This window comes from Chlorocebus sabaeus, chromosome 3 (assembly GCF_047675955.1).
Source record: "Chlorocebus sabaeus isolate Y175 chromosome 3, mChlSab1.0.hap1, whole genome shotgun sequence".
NCBI classification, from domain to species: Eukaryota; Metazoa; Chordata; class Mammalia; order Primates; family Cercopithecidae; genus Chlorocebus; species Chlorocebus sabaeus.
The window spans coordinates 14,579,857-14,599,151 of NC_132906.1; the positions used below are offsets into that span (position 1 = coordinate 14,579,857).

Genomic DNA, 19,295 nt, shown 5'->3' on the forward strand with positions numbered 1-19,295 from the left:
ATGCTAAGGGGCTAGAGTCTTAAAAACCCATCATAATTCTTTTTCTTTTAGGGTTTGGATCACATTATTGAGCTGTAAAGTTGGGAGACTCAGAAAAAGTCTAAAAGGGCTTCCTTTTTTTCCCCCAAGTAAAAACTTCTTTTTTCTTTTCTCTTTTCTTTCTTTTCTCTCTCTCTTCCTTTTAAGACAGGGTCTCACTCTGTCACCCAGGCTAGAGTGCAGTAGTGTGACCATAGATCACTGCAGCCTTGACCTGCTGGCCTCAAGCGATCCTCCCACCTCAGCCTCCTGAGAAGCTGGGACTACAGGCACACACTACAATAATCTCTGGCTAATTAAAACATTTTTTCTTTTTTTTGTAGAGATGGGGGTCTCACTGTGTTGCCCCAACTTGCAAGTAAAAACTTTCTAACATAAAAGCGCCTGAGATAAATGACATCCGTGTCTGTGTAACTTGTTACTATCTTGTCCTAGCCTGAGGTATTCAATACAGGCCTACCCTTCAGGAGTTCGATTCCCATTCTTGTGCCTGGTTTTTATTTGCTAATAAATCAGGTGTTTTTAAGGGTGCATTAACTCATCTAGATCAACCTAAAAGGCTAATTTCCAACTAGATCCTGAAGGCTAATTGGAAATTAACCTTTCAGGTAATTTTTTAAAAAAAGAAAGAAAAGAAAAAAGAAATATTCATATTCATTTATGAGTCCTTGGAACTCAGGATGCCCTGCAGGTGGAATTCCTCTTACCAGCAGGTTCTCTGGCTTGATATCACGGTGGACGATGTTCAGGCTATGCAGGTATTTGATGGCGCTGGCTAGGTTGTACAGCATCCCACTGGCGTCCCTCTCAGTGTATTTGTTAGTGGAAGTAATGGCATCAAAAAGGTCTCCCCCCTGAGAAGAGAACAGAAGGTGGAGCAGCACATTAACAGATGGGCCAGTGGTGTCACCTGCTGAGGCCACTCACAAACCACAAAGGACAGAAAGAATGGATGTGGAATCTTTGGGTTCCTAAGGGCTTTTCCTGCCACTTCCCTCTCAAAGGCCCGAAGGCTGAATGGTGATTTCTCCACCCACTACAAAAGCCAGCGGCACTTCCCCCAGAGCTCAAAGACAGGGGCAGGGTGAGGATTCTCCACCACCAGACACATGGCCATTTCCACAGCTCCCAGCTACGGGAGGAGGAGGTGCAGCTGGATCCCCAGGGCGGAGGCCTGTGACACGTGAAGAACCCAGTGGCACGTGCCACCTGCCTCACATTGACTGCCAGCCAGAGTTCAAATTCGTAATCCTTAACCTCCTCCAGTGAGGAACAGGTAATACCGCAAACTGCACATTGAAAATGTTCTACTGCCTAGTGAAATTATTAAGACGCACACACATACACACACACACGCACACACAATCCCCTTCATATGCTACATTTAGCTCTTTGGGAGTGGGCGTAGTGTTTTCTTTTTCAATATTGTGCTTCTTTGTAAGGAACAAAGAAAAGGACCAGAAACTGCCATTTCAAAGATGAGCCAGATAAAAGAGGGAGGAAGAGGGGGGAAATCTCAAAGAAAGTTTTCTAGGACTGTTATTCATCTGAACTTTTGTTTCCCTTGTTCCTTTTAAAAGATACTGCTTTTTGGTAAAATGCAATGATTTTTAAGCTTCAACCTAAGTACCATTTATTCAAAACCCTTTCAGAGAATCGGGGTCTGGTTTACTATCAGTATGTGCACCATTCTTGCCTACAGTGCACCAAACTGCTACGCACCGTAACCAACTGTGATCGTCTGTTACCTAATGTGCTAAGGAACTCAGTTTTTCTTTTTTAAATAGCTAAAGCAAAAGATAGTCCCTGTAGGCTGATGATTTTCAGATCTGCCTCTTGGGCCTGGGCCCTCTGCGCCCCTGTACAGTCTCCACTCTGGAGGCTTCTCTCACTATCCCCGAAGCTGCAACAGTTCTCAAGCTAAGCACACAGATTTTTTTTTTTTTTTCAAAACAAATAGTTTTTTCAACTTTCTGCTTCTCTGAAAGGTAAGGCTGCTACACACAGGTTTTCAGGTTGTCTGTGTACCACTTGAGGAGGTGGGACAGTCACAGTGCTCTATGTGAACAGCACCCCTGGAGTTCCACCACAGGGCATGTGTGGCTGTATATGGAGACCCTGCAAAGATTCCACCAGTCCCAGTTACCTGGGTTCCTGGCATCTTGTAATGCCCCTTTTTATAAGAGACAAAGTCTTGCTTTGTTACCCAGGCTGGAGTGCAGTGGCACAATCATGGCTCACTGCACTCAGACTCCTGGGCTCAAGTGATCATCCTGTCTCAGCCTCCAGAGTAGCTGGAACCACAGGAGCAGGTCATCATGCCCGGCTAATTATTATTATTATTTTTTTTGTAGAGATGGGGCTTTGCTTTGTTGCCCAGGCTGGTCTCTAACTCCTGACCTCAAGTGATCCTCCTGCCTTGGCCCCCCAAAAGTGCTGGGATTACAGGCGTCAGCCACTGCATCTGGCTCCTTTCTTCTTTGTCCTCAACAACGCAGTCAACAGGTCTTATCCGTCCTCTCTTGGACACGTTTCTCCTTCGCAGCCATCTGGGCCTTCCTACTCCGCCAAACGCTCCTGTTGCCTCATCCCTGGCTTGTTGTCATGTGGTCTCACAATCCGCTCTGCTTCCCTCCGTGAGTTCTTTATCCAAAGCATCCTGCACACCGACTGCTACCTTCCCACACATTATGTCACTATTTTCTTTCTTTCTTCAAGAAATCACCATTCTTTTCCCACAGCCGAAAGGAGGAGGCTTTCTACGTTCTGCCCCAACCTTCATTCCACCCTGTTAATTTCCTCTCTTGCCACTACTTAAAACAGTGACCCTCATGCTCCAGGATATTTCTTCCCTAGCCATCCGAACAGGCCAAGATGTCTGTCCCCAAGCCTGTCCTCATGAGAGCCCGCTTCCTGAAGTGTCCCGTCCCCTCCCCTTCAGTTTTCTAATTCCCGTTGCTCTCTCAGGGCCCAGCTGCAGGCCCAGTTCCTCCTCCGCAAGGCCTGCCTTCCTCTGAACACATAGGCAGCCTGCATGTGCACCGCCTCTGGCAGGCAGAAGGCTAAAGTCCTGCGCCTGATCAGTATGGAATTTCATTCTCGTTAACTGCTGATCCACTGCCTTCCGGAACAGGAGCCTTGTTTGTCTAGGAGCTTCAGGCATTCTTTGGCACATCACTGGGCCCTGAGGGTTTGAGAAGCACACCCGCCCACATGTCTCAGTGGAAAAGTCCTGGGAGTCTTTCAAGTCAAGCCTGAGGCTGGCCTTCACTTCCCTGGGAAGCTTCTCGAGCTGCCCTCAGGGCATTCTGGGTGAGATTAAATCGAAGGGTACGATCTTGCAGCACAATTGAGAGTCCCAGCGCTGGGCTACCGAGACCTTCTATAGCCTTTTTAGGGTGATGCAGAGAGAATTCAAAAAGGCAGTTAAGTGTAACCAGGACCTTCACATAGTCACCTAACCAAGCACACGATTGAGAGTCAGACTAAGATTTCTCACAAAATGCCCCATTCACAGTGCCTGAGCCTTTGCCATCTTGAAATTTCATTTAGTCTCAGCACTCCAAAAATCAGCCAACAGTGGGGTTAAGGCAATAATAACAGGGGGTATTCAAATTCTAACAGCACACAGAAGGGCAACAGAATGGCTTGAAGTTGGTAGTCTGAAAATTAACATTGTTGGAAAAAGTCTCCTTGGTACTAGGGGAAGTATAATTTACAATGTTGGTAAAAAGATAATTTGATAATAAAGCACCAACAGGAAAATCTTCATATTCTTTCTTTACTCAAATGAAATCAACTTTTCTTTTCTTTTTTTTTTTTTCTTTTTTTGAGACAGAGTTTCGCTCTTTTTGCCCAGGCTGGAGTGCAATGGTGTGATCTCGGCTCACTGTAACCTCCGCTTCCCGGGTTCAAGAGACTCTCCTGCCTCAGCCTCCCGAGTATCTGGGATTACAGGCGCCCGTTACCACGCCCGATTAATTTTTTGTATTTTTAGTAGAGACGAGGTTTCACCACGTTGGCCAGGCTAGTCTGGATCTCTTGACTTCGTGATCTGCCCGCCTCGGCCTCCCAAAGTGCTGGGATTACAGGCGTTAGCCACCGTGCCAGGCCGACTTTTCTTTATTTCTGTAACTGATGTTTAACACTTTTACCTCCCTCAGCCTCAAACATGACAATAATCTTGTTACTACAAAAAGGCTCCCATTCTTTGAAAGAAACAAGTCCTAATTTGAAGTAGACTAAAAATAGGTTTCACCTATAAATACAAATAATCACTAAGTTAAAAAAAATGCCGATATGTCTAAGGTGAAGCAACTCTGAACAACAAAAACTTAAAGACCTTAGAATGAACATTTATCATATCATCACAGATTAGCTTACTAAATGCTTTCCTTGTCTTGAATGTTTCAGAGAAAACCTCACGTTCAAGTCAGCAGTGTGGGGATTCCAAACATGCCCTGGGAGCCTGAGGCGCCCCCTGGCGGTGCTCACAGCTGATGCAGAAGGCGGTGTAACATTCTCCAACTAAGGTAGACGTTACTTAAACCTTCAGTTTGGGCCTGGTGCTGTGGTTCACGTCTGTAATCCCAGCACTTTGGGAGGCGGGCGGATCACGAGGTCAGGAGATCGAGACCATCCTGGCTAACACGGTGAAACCCCGTCTCTACTAAAAATACAAAAAAAATTAACCAGGCGTGGTGGTGGGAGCCCAGCTACTCGGGAGCCTGAGGCAGGAGAACGGCGTGAACCCGGGAGGTGGAGCTTGCAGTGAGCCGAGATTGCACCACTGCACTCCAGCCTGGGCAACAGAGCGAGACTCTGTCTCAAAAAAAAAAAAACCCTTCAATTTCTTGAATATACTAGAAAAGACTTGAGAACACAACAGCTTCATGAAAATGAAGCATGCCATTTTTTAAAACTTCTAATTCCTGAAAATGTCAAATGTATGGAAGGAGAGTAAGAGACTTTTCATCTCCATTCAACCATCATCAATTGGCTATCCCCATAGTCTATGTTTTCATAGAATAAGAAGGTAATATTATGTGACAGGATGAGATGACGACATTCACTGAAAGTCAGTGCGCTATTCACATCATTATTAGGACAGCACTATTTTCCCATTATGTTGGTGACTAAAAGTTTAAAGCTTGTTTTTACAAGATGGCTGGTACCTTTGGATATAGTTCATGGAAAAGTGAATGATTTTCCATTACAACGACGACAATTGTATTGGTACCTAATACTTTGTGTGTCACACAAACTGGTGGAAGCCATCTCTTCATCCCCACAAAACACCATTAAGCAGGTATTATTAGTATTCTCACTTTACATATGCTGAAACTGAGGCTTAAAGAGGTAGACCCAAGGTCATGGGCCTCTTTGTGTCAAGGCTGGGACTTGAGTCCTTGTGTACAGTTCTCCTGTGAACATTCCTAATCACTGGGCCAATATCCAGAAATGAGAACCTGAATATTGGTGAGAGAAAATAAGGAAAAGAGCTCTAGAATATAGGCAAGCGTGGTGCCATCAATAAAGGCTTACTTTTTTTTCCAAAATACACACCTTTACTAATTCCATGACAAGATACAGTTCAGTCGGCACATCCATCTCCTCAATCAGAAGAACAATATTGGGATGCTTCACTCTTCTTAAAATAGACACTTCATTCTGGATCATGTGCTCCTGTCCAAAGGAAAAGTTATCTTCATCAGCTTCCACACAAAACATATGGAGAGCTAACTCAAATGAGTACAACTATACTATGTAAGGGTCAAGAGAGATGCATTTTGGTAAAATGTAATGAGCCTGTCTTGTATTCTGATATTCAGATATAGCCTAGAATTGCCAACTGATGTGGAGGTCCTTACATAATGCTTATGAATTCAGAACCTATCATGATAACTACAGTTTCATAGCAAAGAATGAGATGAAACTTACATCACATGAAGAAGGGAAGAGAGTAAACAAACAAAAAGATAAGGAAGATAAATCATATATAATCATTCCAAATAACTTTTATCCCAGGGATATACATAAAGTTATATTCTAGTAAGTGTATAACATTCTATTCCAGCAAAATTTAACCCTTAGGGTGAACTTAAGTTTATTTGGGAGCTGATCTTTGTGTTTCTTTTGACCTCTTGAACACTCTATCTCATAAGAAAAAAATTTATACATACTTTGCCTCGACATTTGCTTTTCTTGATAATTTTCAGAGCATACTCTCTAGCAGTCGATCTGCAAAGAGAAAGTTTGTGTTTTTAACATAAAACTTAACTTCAAATCTATCGAATTATTTTGTCAGGGATCAACTTCCTACCCCATAGATCTTGTGTCATGTTGTAAATATTTTGTGAAAGGATTTCCTTTCTTTTTTTTTTTTGGTAAACAAATAAATATGTAAATGTTGATGGACAGACCAAGTGTAAGGACGGTAAGTCTGCTGGCATAGAGAAATCTTGGGCTGTTTATGTTGCCATACTTGTAATAAAAACACTAGCACTGGCACTTTGCTCTTCAAGTTGCCCACTTATCTCTCTTCGAAGTGTACTTTCCTTCCTTTTCTCACTGTTGGAAAGCTTTTTAATAAACTTCCACTCCTGCTCTGAAAACAAAACAAAACAAAACAACACTAGCGTTGCTACTGCGTCTTAGCTCTTCCTGCTTCCAGGTTGTTCTTCCCTCCCCTTCCCTCTGAAGTGATGTAGTGGCGGCCTAAAGCAGAGATGAGTTTCTGCCATTCCCGTTGCCTCAAGTCTCTCCTGAGGTTCTCTATCCACCCAGGGCACCTGTGACTGTTCTCTGAATGTTCACACAATCACACTGAAGACTCTAGAGAAAGCAGTCCACGCTCTTTAGACCTCAGTTCAGTGTGAGAGCTTGTGTGAATTCTGCTGGAGAACTCATGGATGATATGGTCAAGGTGTAAAGAAAGGGATAAAATCTATTTCAGAGCTTCCTGGGACCCCTGGGCCCTTTTATGGGGTGTCTCGTTTCATTGAAAGAAAATGAAAGTGACAGTGAGAATCCACTCACTCCCCAAAGCCACATGGCAGCATTAAAATCAGACTCTCAGTTCTCAAGGCCCCTGCTCTCTGCATAGCACCGTCAACACTGCCCCTCCTCTGTGACAGGTGTAGGAGGAAGGATTTAGTCCTATCGCTACCTTTAAACAGCTTCCTAATTTGTGCTAACATTGCTAAGATACTGTAGAGACAAACACAAGAACACGTCTATTATTAAAGGGCACAATGCATACTTCATAATCACAGTAAACCACGACTTCACAAGCATTGCTGTTTTATTTCTCGTGTGAAATTGAGAGAGCCTAGCTTTTTACCTATAGATAAAAGTCAATTTTGTGGATCCATTAGAGCCAATTTTGTGGATCCAATGGACACAAATAGTAATGAGGTTAATTAAGAACACGCTTTTAAAACAGGGCTTTAAAATCTTCAATATGGTGAATTAAATGGGATTTCCTAGTTATATGGTTATAGCAAGAAAATGATTTGCCTCTAAGCGAATCAACAGACCAGTCATTAATATGTTTTGAGGGCATTTTAGAAATTTTTCATGTCATTTACTTCTAAAAATGCTTCTTCCATGACATTTCCAGCCCTTTTCATGGTGCCAGCCTCAAAAAACAATGAACACTGAATTATGATTCTATCTGCTGAATAAAATCACAAGAGAATGACTTTGAAGCCTCTTTTCCTCACTAGAAGGCTTTGGGGCTCAGGCGGTAGAAGGTAAACCCTTTGCTTCGAGGCTCCCCTCCTGCAGATATGCAGCTGTCCAGAGGAATTCCCATCGCTTTCCCTCAGGAAGAAGGACTAGAAGCCCAAGGATGCCCCTACCACTGTCTCTGTTGATCCTTCAGATCGTGGCTGAAGGATCAGCTATGGCTGGGCAGAGAGGCCATGATGGGGTGTGAGTCAGACTGTGGCTAAGTGCAGGGCTTAGTGTACTGGATGTTCCCACATAAACACCAGACCACCAGCAAGACTGGGGGGTAGAGGAGGAGAAGGCACTGCAGGAAGAGGTAAACCAAAATATTTAACATTAGAAATTTAAAATGTGGGCTGGGCGCAGTGGCTCATGCCTGTAATCCCAGCACTTTGGGAGGCCCAGGTGGGCAGATCAGTTGAGGTCAGGAGTTCGAGACCAACCTGGTAAACATGGTGAAACTCTGACTCTACTAAAAAAGCACAAAAATTAGCCAGGCATGGTGTTGCGTGCCTGTAATCCCAGCTACTTGGGAGGCTGAGGCAGGAAGATTGCTCGAGCCCAGGATGTGAAGGCCGCGGTGAGCCGAGATCATGCCACTGCACTCCAGCCTGGGTGACAGGGAAATTTAAAATGTGAGGGCAAATATAAATAAGAAAATGAGAAAGTGACATGATTCACGTGTGAAGAGATTCTTCACTGTAGACGCTCTACATCCTATAAGACCACAGGGTCTCTTTAAGTAGCTGCTTCTTAAGAGGCTCCTGTAGAGTTTGTCTGCAAACTTGAAAATACTTAATCAAGAGGAAAACTAAAAACCCAAGTGTTTCTGGATTCTGCTTTTCATAAATCACTAAAAAATTATGATAAAGCAGATCTCAGGTTGGAATACATGAGCAATTTCCTATCTGGCTTAACAGGTGCCATTGGATGGCAGGGAATCTAGACCATTGCACTGCCTACCTGGATAACCATCAGCAATCCCAGGCAGGGCCAGAGAGCAAGAAGGGACGTTTGTGAGGCTGAAAAATAAAACCTGCCGTTCCCTTCACCACCTCCACAAAGGAGATGGATGGACAGGACCGTGCTAGTCAGAAAAGAAAGTGGTTTCTTAGCTTGGTGATTCCTCATGTTTGCCATTTGCTGCTCTTTTCCCTTGAAGGAGTAATTTTAAAGCACTCAATCCTCAGGGCTGGTATACAGCACAGGAGGGCTGAACCCTCTCTACAGCCAGTCAGACAAGAAGCCGGATCCCTAGTGGGCCAGAGGGTGTGTTGGCTCCCAGCAGGCCAAGGAAACAGGTTCTGTCCTTAGCCTAGAGCTGAGGGGAAGAGGGCAGCAAACCTAGGGCTTACTAGGAACAAAGACCTTGTGGATTTCCACTATAGAACCTTTTGTAATAGGATTAAACCTTCCATTACATCTACTCACATTTCACAGCAGACAATAAGCTCCATAGAGGACCACCAAATTAATGTTGCACCTTTTCTTTTTTGATTCCTTGAGGGTCGAACTATAAAGCCATATAATAAAATCCATAATAAAAGCCACATAATAAAAATTAATTCCTAGAAGCACAGGTTTACAGGAAAGTAGCTAGTCTAGAAAGTGAGCCTGAAAACAGGTGTTAGGACTAATTGTGTGTCATAAGAATAAGAATATAAGTGTCTGCTTTAAGTGAAAACACTTGGCAAGAAATCGACTCTTACATAACGAATTTGCCTTCCTACATACCTGGAACTCTGAGGACTGCTGTGCCTGTGTAATTATTCAGCAAGCAGCGGGATGCAGGGTTCTTTGGTGGATTCAGAGGGGAACGAGACCTGATCCTTGTCTTCAAGAATTCTACATTTGAGTGTACTGAGAAGAATCCTAGATGACCTGATTGATGACTGGTGAGGGGAACACAGGCCGTCTGCTTGCTTGTTTTTAAAATTACGTTCTTGACCTTTTACAGAACCCTCTTTGCCACAACAAAAACAGCAGCAACAGAAAACTTTGTCTTCCTCCTTGACTATGGGAAATCAATTTATAAGGCTGCCTTCTTATTAAATGTGACCCAAGGTTAGAACCCAAACTACTAGAGGGAAATTTTCAAATTTCACAAACTTCAATTAAATCCAACTTTTGGTGTTTGTGCTAAAAATGGTTTGGAGACAGCTGTCTTGTTTAACTTAGTGATTCTCAACTCAGGCCAGTCTTCTGCCCACTGCACCCCTCACTCAGCGAGTGTAGCAGAATGCTTGTCAAAAAAAGAAATGGGCCAGGCACGGTGGTTCACACCTATCATCCCAGCACTTCGAAAGGCTGAGGCAGGAGGATCACTTGAGATCAAGAGTTTGAGACCAGCCTGGGCCACCATAGTGAGACCCATCTACAAAAAATAAAAACAAAAAAATTAGCCAGGCATGGTGGTGTGCACCTATACTCCTGGCTATTCGGGAGGCCAAGGCAGGAGAATGGATCACTTGAGCTCAGAACTTTTGAGACTGCAATGAGCTATATGATCTTGCCACTGCGCTCTAGCCTGGGTGACACAGCAAGACCCTGCCTCAAAAAAAGGTGGTGGTGTGGAAATGGCTAGCAAAGATTGGGCTGTTCTGAGCTCACATGGTTTCTCTTGTTGTTGCTGTTATTTGCTGTGTTTTGAAGGATTTAGAAAAAGAGTGTATGGAGAAGGAAAGGCAGCTCCCAAGCAGTCCTCTCCCATAGCATTCATTGAGTTCCCATAGCATTCATTGAATTTCACGGCAATCCTTGTTTGTGGGTAAAGTTCTCTGTATGAGGCTGTGTCTTGTCTCTCTCTGTAACCCCAGAAGGGCCCAGCATGAGCCTGAACTAGGAGGTGCTCTGCACATACTGTGGAAACTCCAGAGGATGGTGGCAATTAGCACAATGACAGGAATACCACCCCCAACACCAGCAAAAAGGAGTTAGTAACACACCCTTTGTTTACCAAGTAATCCTAACAAAGCCCAATCTTAGCCGCTTCCATAAAGAGATAACTGCCAAGAGCAGAGAGCAGAGAACTGAGGTATTCCACAGTGCCTTGTCCAACGGTTCCCAGTGGAATTTTATTTTGAATTTGACAAAGGTCCCATGGCTGTCAGGAGCCAGAGGCTCCTCAGGAAGGAAACAGTAATCGGCTAGCCAAGAGCAGTGATCTAAGCTTCAGCACAAGGCATCCTCCAAATCCCAGTTCTGATGGAAATGCTTTCAAATTATAGACACATAGTTGCTTTGTTGAGGTTATTGCGAATTTTGAGGATTTTCTAGGTGGAAGCAATGCATTTTGGTGACCCTAAGGTCTCAGCTTGTTCTGGTGGGTTTGAGCCTGCTTACGTTCATTGCTAGAGCCAGCATCTTGGCTGCACACATCCTCAGGCTTATAGGTGCCAGAGGGAGAGAGAGAAGCATCCGCAGCAAGGATTTTAATTCAGCTCTGGTGCCTATATCACTAAGCAATTCCAGCGGTGCAGGTGGGGAAGAGGACCAAGAGCCACCGGGGGCACCATCCCTGCTCATGACTATATCACCCCTACCCTTGGCTCGTGTGGTCATTAGTCCACACAGAGTCAGGAAAGTTAGGGATGAAGGGCATCTCACATTGCGCCCTCTACTTGTGCTCTGACTGGTCATTAGTGCTTTTCTGCTTTTTGAGTTTGCTATGGGGCCTCAAAACGCTCCACAAAACAGCTTCAAAGTAGAGCATATCTCTTCCAGCTGGAGTCACAGTCCACTAACTTCCTTTAGCATGTCCCGGATGCCCCAGAGGCCACTCACGAAGTTATTCCTGGAACATGGGCAGAAATCTAAATGGACTTAGCTGCCAAAGACTATGCCGGAACAGGACCACAGAAAGACATCGTTATTGTGTCCATTGTTGTAGATAAATCTTGCCTGTGACAGGATATGATTAGCAGAGGAGGGGCATAGTCACCCTTGGTAATACATATTCATCCTTCCAAACGCAGCAGAATGTACCCACAAGCAATGTGTGCCATTCACATTCTTAGCTCGCTTTTTATTTTCTTGGACCTCTGGAAAATATTAGAAGAATGTTTTGTGATACCTCTGGGGAGAGAGGGCACATGCCATATGTCCTCGTTCAGTGGGAGCTGAATACTAACTTCATAGAGCAATCTGGTGTTTAGGTTCTGAAGTTTCATACAGTGAGACCCAAGATGGGAACTCATGCAAAACGAACGCAATCCAAGTTAGAAAGAAACAAATTGATTCTGGATGGAGAAATGGGAAATTTCTATTGTGAGAAGACCAGCCCTGTTGGACTAAGACACCAGCCCGATCCAAGGACTAGCTAGGAGAAACAGCACATGCCACCATGTCAGACTTAACAGATGACGGATGCTGGCAATTCACCAGACACCCCACAGCTCAGGGGCATGGCAATCTGCTAGAAATGGGGTTTTCTGCTACAGTGGAAATAAAGCCAAAAAGAGCTAGATTTACTATCAGTAAAAGCATCAATGAAATATAAAATTACAGAAGCGCACATGCATTTGCATGCACGCTTCTATCCATTACCATAGGAATGGCTTTCCCTAATTAATTCAGTCTTATTTGTACAGGGCCAAAGGGAAAGTGTGATTTTGGCTCAGCTAAGCCAGAGTCTTATGGGAGACTCCTTATTAGAGGCAGTGGAGTAGTGGTTAAAAGTGTGGTTTTTGGAGCTGGGCTCGGACCTGTGTCTTGCTAAGTACTTCTTAGCTGACTGACCTTGGGCACTTAACGTGTCCGTGCTTTCTATCTATTACATGGAGACAACAACACTGACATTATGAAAGTATCGTGTTAATTAAATGAAATGTCACAAATTAAGGGCTTCGTAGATAGTTTATGTTCAGCAAAGCAAGGTTGCTCCTGCTTTGGAAGGTGTGAAGCCCAGGGATGCAATGGCTATTTTTCATGTTTGGCACAAATGTGCCAAATAGCCAAGCTTCGTGGAGAGGTGGGGGAATGAGAGGGAGAGAGGAGAACCGTGGCTTGGCAGCATGGACTCAGGGATTTTTCAAGCTCCCTATGACTCGTGCCCCTCCTGGATGCACAGTGGCTGCTCAGCTGGGTCTCTGTCACTGTTGGGAATATCCCAGCCTTGCTGACATGTTGGAGTAGAACAAGGTTTGAGATCCACTGCACAAAGGTCGATAAGGAGGGCTCTGCTACCTGAGCTGGGGAAGCATCTTCCAAAGAGCTGCAAGGGATGCCGGGAGCACACAAGTGGCTATTGGCCAAATGAAGAACCCTCATGAGATGTGGGGCTCTGCAGAGACTGCCAGCTTTAATATGGCAGGAACCTGTGCTTCTGAATCAAAGCCCGTAGAGGAGGTAAGATCTAGATCTTCCAGGCCAAAGCCTTCTCGTCTGTCTTCGCTCCTCAGTCATCCTCTCTGAGTGGAGCTTAGCAGCATGATTCTCAGAGGATTAAGAACGGGCAGGGTGTCCAGCCCTACTGCGGGCAGAGAAAGGTGACAAGGAAGTATGTACACCCCAGACCAGCCCCCAGAAAGCCAGAGGACACAGTCCCTCAAGGAAAGAGGCTAGTTCCCCCAACTTTTCAATATTCTGCCCACCAGCCCTGAGAAGCTGCTGGCTGACCAGGTTCCCTAAAGCAAGCAGCTGCCCGGGAAAAGCAACCCAAACGTGACACTGAGTGGAGGGCTTGAGGCCACCGTAGCTGGGTTGTAACTTTATTAGTTGTCACTTCTTCATCTAGTAGCCACCAGCTAATGTCCTCGATTAGATATCTAGAACCTCAGGATAAACCCTTCCCTTTGGCCCACAGAGTACCGGGTTCATTCATTTTAATACGTCTTAATGTATTAAATACCACTTCTGTTGGGGTCAGTACATACGTATTTTAAAGCTTTTCAAGATTATTGTTGATGCATTTCATCTTATGCTAGTATGCATTACAGACATAAACTCTCACAAGAACTTTCTGACCTCTACAAAATACATCATAAAAAGTGTGTGAGAAAAACTATTCAATATGGTTTTTAACAACAATAAAAAGGCTTACCTGAAAAGCTGGCAATGTTTCTCTGAGTACATTTTAAAAAATCAAAGTCTTTAATTTATAGATTGTCCCCAGGTATCACTACATTTTTCAAATCTGTTGTTAGATGGGTCTTTCTTTGGCAAAAAATTCTTTTGCATGTGGGGTTGAGACACTAACTTATTCCATATGTACCACAGACTGGAAATAGAGACACAATCTTGGAAAACATAACGCCAAATGTAACCCTTAAGGTTTGATGCAAATGATGTTCTTCTCACCTTTCTACACATTCCTTGACAACAGCAAAATTTCCATCTCCTATTGTTCTTCCGACTTTATATCGTTCTGTTATTGTAGCTGGAATCTGGAAGCCTTCCTCCGACACTTCTGAAAGAATCATTAATACTTTTTTTATTGGTAGAAAAGGGAACACAGATGTTGCACAAGGAAACATTTAAAAGTATCATCTAATTGACTGGAACGGATTCAGAATCAATATGTCATTCTCTGTACAGTGAGGCAACCGCCTCCTTCCCTTGCTGACATTGTATATACTCAACAGATTTTACTAAGACAAATGATAAAATAAAAAGAAACGTAAGGGGTCCACTCCCACCTATATAAGACAAACTTGGGTTTTCTGATGCTGTGGGGATTCTCAGAAGGAAGCTTTGCTCCTTTTACTTCATGCCAATTTGATCAATAGTGTTTACTAAATACCGACTGTGTACAGAAAAATAGCATTCCCATGTATGGCGCAGGAGGCAACTGCAGTTCGCAAGGGACTCTGGGCTGCTTGACATTGTACAAGCATGAAAATTGCCTGCTGTTTGGACAGTTAGTTTTACTACATCCTGAAATGGAAATCTCCGTAAAATTCCTCATGAACTAAGCACTGATGGCCACCCGTCCTCAGTATCAACGAGCAGACTTTAGACAAATGTTCTCACCAGCAACCTGCATAGCAGATGTTGAGTTAAAATTACAATATCTATTATGTCTGTGAATGGAACAGTTTTGTAGTTTCAATTATGTTAGTGCCACTAACACAACACATTTTCCCCCTGAAAATGCATTTTGAAATATTTTGCAAATGCCTAATAATGCTTTAAATATCTAAGGCCATAAAACTAAATAAGCCACAGTTAGGTCACGTAAATATACTGAATAACCTTTAACATCTTAAGGGTGTAAAAAGCCTTTTATAGCTGGACTCTAAAATGTACACGCTTTAAAGTGATAAATCCCAGCTCTCCCTCAGGCAACCTGAATGCAAAATGTGATGGAACCCTGGTGTGTTTTCTTAACGTACTCCTCTTCCGACCTTTCATCGTAAACTGAGACTAAACATCTCTCCTCAGAATAAAACTTTAGGTGGTGAATGGGCTTTCTCAGTAGTTTTTGTATTCATACTTGCTCTGTGTTGTTGGAGACCCATAATCAAATGGAGACTGACAATCATTAGATATCTGCGTGAGGGCCTTTCTTCTCGATTTATAATGATGCTCAGTCGGCATCAATCTGAATTCTAGAGTGGATGAAATTTCTAGAAAGTATTGAACAAATGTAGGACATCTGCTGCTGCTACTTTTGTCCTTGGCGTTGGTACAGTCCCTTCACCCCTTTACAGGTGACATTTCCCTCCTACCCTGCTAGAAGCCATCTAGGTGGTCTCTAGAATAAAGTGAGGGCTGGAGCCAATCCCCCTACCCCCATCTCACCCCTCTAAAGAAGCTGCAATTTTGCCTCTGTTCGAAGGACTCAGCCAGGGGAGTTTTGTCTACTGCAAAGCACCCACATTTACAAAACAGCTCCCACATGACACAATCTTAAGGCTCTTTACTATGTGGCTAAGAAAGGAACCCTCCTCGGCTGTTGGGTACAAGTGTGACCCTGCAGGTGGGAAATGGAAGAAGGTACCTTCCATCCTGCCTTCTGGTGGGAGCATTCACTGAGTTGAGACACCCATTGAAAGCACATGGCTTGGGATTTTTTCCCCTAACTATTCATAAAAGGTATCTTTTCTCACTTTTGGTTAAGAAGGCCCAGCCAGGCCAGGTGCAGTGGCTCATGCCTGTAATCCCGGCACTTTGGGAGGCCAAGGCAGGTGGAACAATTGAGACCAGGAGTTTGAGACCAGCCTGGCCAAGCTGGCAAAACCTCATTTCTACTAAAAATACAAAAATTAGCCAGGCATGGTGGCAGATGCCTGTAATCCCAGCTACTCAGGAGGCTGAGGCAGGAGAATTGCTTGAACCTGGGAGGTGGAGGTTGCAGTGAGCTGAGATAGCGCCATTGCACTCTAGCCTGAGAGACAGAGCAAGACTCCAAAAAAAAAAAAAAAAAAAAAAAAAAGGCTTAGCCAAAGGTTTAAATCAAGAACCATTTCATTTCATTTAAAAAATACAAAACACATTGGAACAAAAGAGACTTCTAGGTGGCTGGTTTTCATATTTCTGGAAGTACAAAAAATTCTGATGTTGCATTGTATGTAGTCAGAAAATAATTACACTGTAAATCACATATTTCACTTAATATAATAAAAGCACTTCCCAAAGGGTACTTTTTGGCCAAAAAAAAAAAAAATTTAAATCATATCATTTAACACAAATAAGAGAAGCGGATTCCTTAACAGTGGCTTGATGGTATCACTTTTATCTTTTCCAAATATTTCCCCATAGTTGATTTGAACCTGGTAATAGCCTTCAGGAAGGAAATAGGTGTGATTCACAATCTCCATTTCATAGGATAGGAAGTAAGATGCAGAGAGTTGAAGATGCTTGTCCAAAACAATCCAGTGAGTTAGTGAAAAAGTCATTTCTGGAATCCTGATCATTTGACCACATCACAGAGACGTTCTGCAGTGAATTAGCTCAAGGATATTTTTGCAATTTCCACCAATTCTTTTTGTAAAACCATATTTTCATGTATTGGGTTCACTTAATTTAGGGTACATCTGTGAGACTACAACAGTCAAAAGAATAAATTGTCTTTAAATTTGAATGGTCTTTGTTCACTTAAAGTAACACTAAAAGTGAACAGGGTTTGGGAAAACAAAAACAGCCATGATCCCAGTGATCCCCTTTTATTTCCAAAGCAGGCAATAGCTGGCCTTCTTAGGATACATATGCCCTCAGAGGATGGGAAATGTCTCCAAAATGGGCCAACCTCCCCTTCCCATTCTCACAGAGCAGATACCAATCCCTGGTGGGCACCATATTCAACCCTATCCCCTTGTGATTGACCCACAGGAGCTGCTCAGCCTTGTCCACGTCATTCTGCTTGAGAAGCTACAGTTTCTTGGAGTAAATTTAGCCAACCCATCCTCTGCCTCCTCAGATACCAAGTCCCAAGCTCATCACCTTCTCCAGGGCCATCGTTCTCATCCATCGAGCTGCAGACTTTGGTGGATGCAAGTGAAGTAGAGGAGCCGCCATGCTGAGAGCTCTGTAGGGGAACAGAAATCGGTAATTCAAAAACTGGGTCAGAATGCCTGAGTTTCCAGGGGCCGTGCCCAGCTCGGAATCTCAGGAGAAACCTTTGCCCATGCTAGGGAGGATTTGATCTTAACACTTGGAAAAAGACGTCTTCAGCATATTCAACTGGGGCCACATCTCCCTCTCTCCCTATTAACCAATAATAGACTGTGATAACAGGATCAAGCTGGTCATTGTGAACTTGAATGTTCCATGACTTCTTATTCCTTTTGCTCAAAATCAGCTCACTCTTTGGGTTTGGCAGAGTTCAAGCATCTCACCTGACTCTTCCACAGTCTCTCGGCAAATGGCCCTCAAATGTGGTACCATTCTGATGCCATTCACTATTTTTTCTATTTTTCCAGTAGAAAACATTTCTCTTCAGTTTGTTTTTATAAAATATCCTAAAAAAAAATTAAATGCTCCACCTTACCACAACTTTAGGAGAAAGATTAAAGAGTGGGGTTGTCATTTCTATTTTGAGATCAAAACATAAGCACTGAGTAGGTTATTGGTTTGTTAAATGTTACATAATAAGTCTGAAGTAAAGACAATAAAAGCCTAGGCCTTATAGTTCTGTGTGATTTTGACCCAAGACCCATGAAAGCAAACAGGGTAACCAACTGTATGAGAGAGCTCAGAGGACAAAACAGTACCAAATATTTAATATTATGACTGGCTATGGGACAGTACTTTAACAATGAATGTTTCCATCTCTGCATCTATTTCCTGAGAAAACAATTTGCACATTTCAATGCTATTTCTAAATAGTGAACACAGCTTGTCCTAAAAGATCTTCCTTCTGTTTCCCTGGGTTTATCCACTTGGTTGGCCTGATGGGAGCAGGAGGCGGTGAGGGGGCGGGCGGCATTGGCTCATGGTGCCGGCTGTCTGTGGAGCAGAGAGAAGGGAAAGAGCATCTGTAGTTGAATTAATAATGAAGAGGTGGCAAGAAGCAAAGCTGACCTGTTTTTCCTCTGCTTACCTGTTTCCCTTCAACCTCCTCCCCAACCCATTCAGCCTTAAAGTATGTACAAAGTAGGAGGAAAGACAGGTTTGACGTAATTTCATTATGGTCTATAGTATCCTGCATAGGAGATTCAGAGATTTTAGTTTTCATTAAAAAGATTAATATAGTTGGGGAAATGCTGCCTAAGTCACTGCAGAGCCATCTAAGTCAAACATCACAGAACTTTTTCCTGGGTGTGACTTAGATAAGCATGTCCCATTGGTCAAGTTCATCAAAGCTCACAGTTGACACCATTGGGATGAAAGTTAATGTAATAGCAATAGCACATCTGCTTTCCTAAAGAACAGGCTAAAATTTTCGAGATGACTCTTGTATACCCCTGGACACCACACAGTTTGTGTAATGTGCCCATTGTTTCCAATATTATAAAAATCCCCCCTCAGCAAGCCTGGTGACTTGAGCCGTTTTTCTATCTTTTGTAACCAGCAGCACACATTTGTCATGTCAGGCTAGAAAACCGGATTAAGAGTGTCACCTTGACACAGAGTTTTTCTTAGTGTGACACTATGGGCCCATAATCCACTCTGTGGAAGGGACTATAAATGTAGGAGCTTCTAAGTCATGCTTTGCTGACTTTTATGGATGAACGTCTTTTTGTGAAAACCTAGTATTTATAATATTGCGGTATGAGGCTGAGACAAGGCAGATTTATTATGTCAATAACCGAAGAAAATAAACATAACCACATTTGAGGGGAGGGTGTGTGTTTTCCAGAACAGTGAGATCCTTCATCCTCTGGGTCATTGTTTTTGCTGCAGACATAATGGCGTTCTAAACAGAGAAGCACTAAGTAAATGTCTACAATGTAGACCTTCTCTTCTGGGCTTTCTGGTCCTTGAATTTCTTCCAGCAGCAGCACAAATGGTATTTCATAATGGAGACACATGGTGTGGTTTAGGCTGGCAGGTGCTGCCTTGTCACGTGGTGTTTTAAATTTAGAATACAAAGACACATTCTTTCACCAAATTAATAGACCAGTAGCATGCTTCTTAGCAAAGAT

The 19,295-nt window shown here is 43.4% G+C and overlaps 1 protein-coding gene across 6 annotated transcripts in view; it reads right to left on the reverse strand.

Annotated features, from left to right (window-relative positions):
- The window catches only part of DCLK1 (doublecortin like kinase 1), a 351,515-nt gene that overhangs the window by 53,589 nt on the left and 278,631 nt on the right, over window positions 1-19,295 (reverse strand). For all 6 annotated transcript variants that reach the window (XM_037986817.2, XM_007960118.3, XM_007960117.3 and 3 more), the window contains 5 exons: window positions 17,152-17,236; window positions 14,068-14,176; window positions 6,222-6,279; window positions 5,605-5,724; window positions 747-893 (listed from right to left, as the gene is read on the reverse strand). In XM_037986817.2, coding sequence (XP_037842745.1) covers window positions 747-893; window positions 5,605-5,724; window positions 6,222-6,279; window positions 14,068-14,176; window positions 17,152-17,236 — 519 coding nt within the window. The remainder of the gene's footprint in view (window positions 1-746; window positions 894-5,604; window positions 5,725-6,221; window positions 6,280-14,067; window positions 14,177-17,151; window positions 17,237-19,295) is intronic.